The 7,189-nt window shown below is 47.2% G+C and overlaps 1 protein-coding gene across 1 annotated transcript; it reads left to right on the top strand.

The window, feature by feature from the left end:
• The first annotated feature begins 597 nt into the window (after positions 1 to 597).
• PCDH20 (protocadherin 20) lies at positions 598 to 6,886 on the top strand. Its single transcript, XM_066545053.1, has 2 exons — positions 598 to 683; positions 1,763 to 6,886. The coding sequence occupies exons 1-2, from the start codon at positions 633 to 635 to the stop codon at positions 4,457 to 4,459; spliced, it is 2,748 nt and encodes a 915-aa protein (XP_066401150.1). The 5' UTR covers positions 598 to 632; the 3' UTR covers positions 4,460 to 6,886.
• The last annotated feature ends 303 nt before the right edge of the window (positions 6,887 to 7,189 follow it).

Genomic DNA, 7,189 nt, shown 5'->3' with positions numbered 1-7,189 from the left:
TTGTTCCAGTGCCACACCACTCTCAGAGTAAACAATTTCTGCCTTAACACCTCATTTAAATCTGTCCTCTTTTAGTTCAAAACTGCTCCACTTGTCCGATGACTATCGGCCCGTGTTAAAAGTCGCTCTCCGTCCGCTTTCTACAGACGAAGAACAAGCCGAGCTTATGTTCATTTTTAATATCTTTTTCCGGCCTATAGTTTCCAGACGGGTCTACCTTCTTTCCCTGGTCCCAGCGCTGTCCGGGCGAGCACACACACTCCCAATATCCCCGCTCTCCGCTGGGCTCGGTACAGCGGCCGCTTCCCTCCCTGCCCGCTTCCCTCCCTGCCCGCGGCGCTCCCTGCCCGCTGCCCGCGGCGCTGCCGCAGCCTCCGCGGACGCGCCCCCGCGTCTCGCCCGCCCGCCCCCCTCCCGGCCGAGCCCGTGACTGTTCCCCCGCTCCGGCCCTTCCCGCGGCGGAGGGGGAGTGTCCTGGGCGGCGCGCACATCCCAGCCCAGCCCAGCGCGGCGGCGGCGGCGGCGGCAGCGGCGGCGGGGGAATGGGCAGCCGCGGGGAGCCGGAGCGCCGGGCGGGCGGCGGAGCGGGCGGGCTGCCGGGGCGCAGCCGGCGGCGGCAGCGGTGGCCGGGCATGGGGCCCCCGGGCGGTCGCGGCAGCTCCGGCGCCCGCGGCAGCCTGCAGGTGAGGGCCGGGCGGAGGGAGGGGGGGACGCGCCGCGTCCGGCCACCCGAGCCCGACTTCGCACGCAGCAGCGAAATTGGCAATAAATTGGCTAAAAATCACCCAAGAAAACAATCAAACAAACCAGACCGTGTATGCGTGGATATGTTTGTTGGGTCTTTTTCTCTCCAAAGATCGGGGCAGCCGCGAAAAGTTTATATTTGTTGCTGCTGCCGGGTTGTGGCAAAGAGCCGCGGAAAAGCGAATGGGTGATTAGAAAGAAGGGAAGGGGAAAAAATTTCCTCCGTGGAGACGATGCTTGAAGTTACTTTCGGGGAGCATCTGTGTGCAGCGGGCGACACGCTCGCCAGCGAGGGCAACTTGCTCCGCGCAGCCCCTCCGCTCCGCGGCTCCTGCGCAGCTCGCGGTGTCCGCCGGCAGCAGAGGGACCCTGTGGGGGTGCCCGGGGACCCGTCACGGCTGGGCTGGAGCCGCCGGCTCCGCGGCCGCGGGAGGCAGGGACCCCCCCTCCCGGCGCGCGGCACCTCCGCCGGGACCCCCGCGGGCTCCGCGGAGCGGGCCGCCTCCCCGCTGCACCGCGGGACCCGTGAACCTGCGGGCAAAACAGCTTTCGGGACGGGCTGGGGGTAGGAGCTGCGAGGGACGTGTTCCGTTTTTCTGCTGTGGAAGGGGAAGGGGGCGAGCAAATGTTTGGGGATGTGCTAGGGGATGCCTCGGTTTGGGATGCGCTTGTTGTTGGGAGGAAAAGTGCCGCTGGTGAGACGGGCAAGCTTGGGGCGGGGGCAAGAGGGAAAATGGCACGTCGGGGCGCAAGTGCTGCTGGGGGGCGGGGGGAGGCAGGGTGCCCCCGGGCCATCCTGGCACTGCGTATTTGCTGTGGGGAATGCAGCTGGTGTTGCCTGGAGGGTACAGATGGTGATGCCCTGGAAGTAGCTGCTGTACTGGGAGGATGGTGGGGAGAGGGAGGATGGATTCATGTTGCAGATGCAGCACTCGCTGCTCGAAGTGGCAGTGGGGGAGGGAGTGGGCGGGGGGAAGCGCCAGCCCTTCCTCACACCCCTGTGCTTCTCTCTTCTCAGCACTTGCTCCTCTTCCTGCTCTTCGTTGGGCCTTTCAACTGCTTTGCCAGTTACAGCCGTGCCACTGAGCTGTTCTACAGCCTCAACGAGGGGCTGCCTGCTGGGGTCCTCATCGGCAGCCTGGCCCGTGACCTGCGGCTCCCAACGGCTGGCAGCCAGCAAGCTGCGTCTCTGCAGCCCCCACTCTCCTTCACCCTGGCCTCCCATGGCTTGGGGGGACAGTATGTGCAGCTGGACAACCGCTCCGGAGAGCTGCACACCTCAGCGGTGGAGATAGACCGGGAAGCTCTATGCGTGGAAAGCAGTGGGGCCACCATCTTCGGGGCATCGGCTGCTGTCTCCTCTTCCTCCCCCTCACCAGAGTCATGCCTACTGCTGCTGGATGTGCTGGTACTGCCACAGGAGTACTTTCGCCTGGTGAAGGTAAAAATTGCTATCCGTGATGTCAACGACAATGCGCCCCGCTTCCCTGTGCCCCACATCCGCCTCTCGGTGCCTGAGAATGCGCCTGTGAACACCCGCCTGGCCATCGAGCACCCCGCCCTTGACCCTGACATGGGCACCAATGGTGTCCAGACCTACCGCCTGCGAGATAACTATGGTGTCTTCACCCTGGATGTGGAGGAGAATGAGAACGGGGAGAGGACTCCCTACCTGATTGTTATGGGGGCACTGGACAGGGAGACGCAGGATGAGTATGTGACAGTCATCGTCGCTGAGGATGGGGGGACTCCTCCACTCGTGGGCAGCGCCACCCTCACTATTGGCATCAGTGACATCAATGACAACTGCCCCCAGTTCAATGACTCGCAGCTCAACGTCACTCTCTATGGGAATTCCAGCCTAGGAACACATGTGGCTACTGTCCACGCTGTGGACGTGGACCTTGGATCCAATGCCCAGATCACCTACTCCTACAGCCAGAAAGTCCCCCAGCCATCCAGAGACTTGTTCCATCTGAATGAAAGCACAGGAGCCATCACACTCTCCACTAAGGTTGATGGGGACACTCCAAGGCTGCACAGGCTGATCATACTGGGCAACGGTCCTGGCTGTATTCCTGCCGTGATTACAGTGCTGGTGACCATCATCAAAGTCATGATGAGGCCCCCTGAAGTTGTTCCTCGTTTCATAGCTAATGAAGTGGAAGGGGTGGTCTACTTAAAGGAACTTGAGCCTATCAACACACCCATAGCATTTTTTACCATCAAAGACCCCGATGAAAAATACAAAGTCAGTTGCTATTTGGACGGTGATGGACCTTTCAGGCTTTCACCGTACAAGCCATACAACAATGAATACCTGTTGGAGACCACGAAGCCTTTGGACTTTGAGACACAGCAGCTGTATGAAATCTCCGTAATTGCGTGGAACTCTGAAGGATTTCATGTCAAGAAAGTTGTCAAAGTACAGGTTCTGGATGACAATGACAATTCACCAGTTTTCTCTGAACAGCTGATAGAATTGTCCATTGAGGAGAACAATGTTCCCAATGCTTTTTTGACCAAACTTCATGCTACTGATGCTGACAGTGGAGAAAGAGGGCAAGTGTCCTATTTCTTAGGTCCTGATGCCCCTTCCTATTTTGCTTTAGATAAAACCACAGGAGTTCTTACAGTTTCCACCCAACTGGACAGAGAAGAAAAAGAGAAATACAGATACACTGTCAAAGCAGTAGATTCTGGATTCCCTCCAAGAGAATCAATAGCAACTGTCACCATCACTGTATTGGATAAAAATGATAACAGTCCAAGATTTATCAATAAGGATTTCAGCTTTTTTGTGCCAGAAAACTTTCCAGGCTTTGGTGAAATTGGAGTTATAAGTGTCACAGATGCTGATGCAGGGCAAAATGGATGGGTTGCCCTTTCAGTTCTGAACGGAAGTGATATTTTTGTTATAGATACTGGAAAAGGAGTTTTGAGAGCTAAAGTCTCCCTAGACAGGGAGCAACAAAGCTCCTACGTTCTGTGGATTGAAGCAGTTGATGGCGGTGATCCTGCCCTGTCTTCTACAGCAAAAATAACTATCCTTCTTCTGGACATAAATGACAACCCTCCTTTGGTCTTGTTCCCTCAGTCTAATATGTCTTACTTGTTAGTCCTTCCTTCTACCCTTCCTGGCTCTCCCATCACTGAGGTCTATGCTGTCGATAAGGACACTGGCATGAATGCAGTCATAGCTTACAGTATCATAGGAAGGAGAGGCCCTCGACCCGAGTCGTTTAGGATTGACCCCAAAACTGGTAATATCACCTTGGAAGAGTCACTGATGCAGAATGACTATGGCCTCTATCGGCTGCTTGTAAAAGTTAGTGATCATGGCTACCCGGAGCCTCTCCATTCCACCGTCATGGTGAACCTTTTTGTCAATGACACCGTCAGCAATGAGAGCTACATCGAGAGCTTGTTAAGGAAGGAGCCTGATATCAGTGTAGAAGAAAAGCAGCCACAAATATCCATAGAGCCTACACATAAAAAAATGGAGTCAGCGTCCTGCATGCCTACCTTGGTAGCTCTTTCAATAATAAGCTTGGGTTCAATTGCTTTAGTAACGGGGATGGGAATTTACATTTGTCTAAGAAAAGGGAAAAAGCATCACAGAGCAGATGAAAACTTGGAAGTACAAATCCCATTAAATGGAAGAATTAACCTGCACATGTTGGAGAAGAAACCAGTGGAGATTTCTAACATCTGATGTTTCTTTGTGTATAAGTCCAACATTTGAAAAACCCTGCAGGACACTAAAACACCTAGCTGTAGGTTGTATTGACAGAGGTTGCAATGAAGGACTGCTAATTTATAACTTAATATTATAATTGTAAATAGCTGTTTACAGTTTTTTAAATTCAATTTCAGTGTACAGCTTTTTTATGAAACGTTAGTAACTAACAGCTAGCACCCTGACTATAAAAACATGGACATCATTTCCAGCTTTCATAAATCAATAAGATCAGTGAACATAAAAAGGGTGAAGGTAAGATGATTCTTTTAAACTCAAGTTTTAAAAGTATTTTTAACCACGAGAGGGCATCAAATGCTCCTGAGCAGGGAACTGTTCAAGGTACTGTCCATGAGATAAACAGAATATATTTTAAATATATTGATTTTAATATAAAATACCTATTGGCATACAGACATTTAACCATTACAAAAAAAAAAAAAAAAAAAAGAAGTGTCTGTCCCAATGTATGTATAATAAAAAGAATAAATATGTTAAAATGCACTAGTAATGAAAACCAGAATGTTTATTACCTCACAAGTAAAGCTTATACAGTAGGGTAGAAGAGGCATTAACAAGAAGTGCAATTCCTGTTGAGCAAGAATGCAAGATATTGTATTGAGAATCTGAACTGCTGTGACATATCATTCATTTTTCTCCAGATTCCACTCTCATTATCATTTGCTCCAGCAATCTGCTGGTCATTTTTATGGAAAAATTATATTTAATATTTCCTAAAGCAAATAAAAGCAGAGCCCCATCCTCATCCTCATAAACATGCCAGATGCAAGGAAGAAAGGGAATGGCTAAATCCTTAGTTGTCACAAAAGTGGTGGTATTTTTTTGTACTTTGAGCAATCTGTCAATAGTACTCCATCAGTTGGGTTGTGCAGTAGATTTTTGTTATGTGTTACTTCTGAATCTCATCTGCCAGATGAAAACAAAAATCACTTCACATTCTAAGGAATTGTAGGACTTTTTTTATTCTGACTGTTGCTCCTTTCTGGATTGGTATTTCATGTGAAAGATCTTGTTTCTGATTTTTGGCAACCATTCCTGGCTCCTTTTCATTGGCTTTGATTTTGGATTAGATCCAGAATCTAACTTGTAAGACTGGTGGCATATTTTCTTGATAATTTATTCTTTGCTGTATCCTCTGCAACAAAGCAGCAATTTTATCAGTGATGTATTACTTTCACTTCATTTTAAGAGCTAAGAACTATCTTTTGTATGATGATTGCATCAAATTTCTCTGTGTGAACAAGATAAACTAGTGTTATGCTTAAAAATTATTATTTTGATTTCTTGCATCATATGTCTGTAATGTACCAAAAGTGTTTATATGTCTGCAAATTAAAGCTATATATTTTCATAATAACTTATTCTCTCTCTCCTAGAATTTTAATTATAAAGCTAAATAATGTTATTTCAGTTGTAAGAAATGCATTTTTCACAAGTTCTTAGGTGCTGGCTATCTTGTGTGACATAATACTTTCACAAATTAGTACATTTCTAAATCATTAATGACAGTTTGTGCTGTGCATCTTGAAATTACCAGCAAAGGCAACTGTATGTCGGCTGCTGTAAGTGGTGAGGCAGCTCATACCTGTTTTGAAAGTAGGGAATGCAATTTGAGGCAGTTTTTGATTTTTCTCTCTGTGACTGGCACATTACCTTGAACCCTAACTGAAATGTTAGGGTTTCTAATAGATACTGTACTTAGTCAAAGTAAAAATACTAGCATGATAGCCATCATTTTGCCATCGTGGCTATAGGAATTTTTTTTTTTCAGGTTAGAATATTTTCTGTGTGGGCATGATTTGATAGCTGTGTTTCATAAAAATTAATTCAGCCTGTCAGAGCTTTGTGGTCAATCACCTCTTTTCCTTTATTTTTCTTCTTATCAAAATATAAAAATGGTATTTATCCCTGAAATGCATTTGGCACAAAAAGACTTTGTTTCTTATCTCTGAAGAAAAATTACATTATATCTTTGGAAACAGCTTCAGTATTACAGATACTGTGCATTGCTGTGGTGACGAAGCTAGATCCTCTGCATTTTTCTCTTCAGTAAGGAGGCAAGGTAACTGAAAGACAGGATTCTTTTCATTGCTCTTCTCTTATTTCAATTAGCAGTCCAATATATTCTTAAGACAGTTTAAACAGGAGCAAACCCAAGACTTAAGAAATGCAATTAAAAAATAATCCTGATCCTTCAGTGTGTGTTCATATAACACTGGGCAGATGCTTTTATTCAGGTTTGACAAAGACATAGTCTTGACCCTGTTTGATTAAGCTTTGGTTAAACATGCTGTTCTTGTTGCCTTTTCTTTTTTTGTTTGTTTGTTTAGATGAAGCATGTTCCTAATGCGCAATAAAATGCAATGTTACGAGCCTCTTAAAGCCAAAGTACTGCTCGTGAAGCATTTCACTCATGATTTTCTACACATTTAAAGAAAATGGGTTTAAAATTACACCTTCAGCCATACCAACACTTACTATTGCAAAGGAATTTATACTGCATAGGACCTTGTAGAGCACATTTTTTGCCTTCTGTGGTAGTTTTTCTATGGGTGATGTCACTGAAAATGGCAAAATACACAGTGAACTGGATTTTTTACTCCATATTTTGTGTTACTTGAAAAAGCATACAGCTATTAACATCAAGTATAATAGTTAAACCTGCAATGTTGAGCCTAAAAATGA

The sequence above is a fragment of the Molothrus aeneus genome, chromosome 2, assembly GCF_037042795.1.
Source record: "Molothrus aeneus isolate 106 chromosome 2, BPBGC_Maene_1.0, whole genome shotgun sequence".
In the NCBI taxonomy this organism is placed as follows: Eukaryota; Metazoa; Chordata; class Aves; order Passeriformes; family Icteridae; genus Molothrus; species Molothrus aeneus.
The sequence above is the reverse complement of the archived record's forward strand: the minus strand, read 5'-3'. Positions and strand labels throughout refer to the sequence as shown.

Excerpts from the sequence above, each read along its gene's own strand:
- PCDH20 (XM_066545053.1), top strand. The coding sequence starts at position 633 with ATGGGGCCCCCGGGCGGTCGCGGCAGCTCCGGCGCCCGCGGCAGCCTG. Across the intron at positions 684-1,762 it reads GCGCCCGCGGCAGCCTGCAG|CACTTGCTCCTCTTCCTGCT; the intron begins GTGAGGGCCGGG and ends CTCTCTTCTCAG.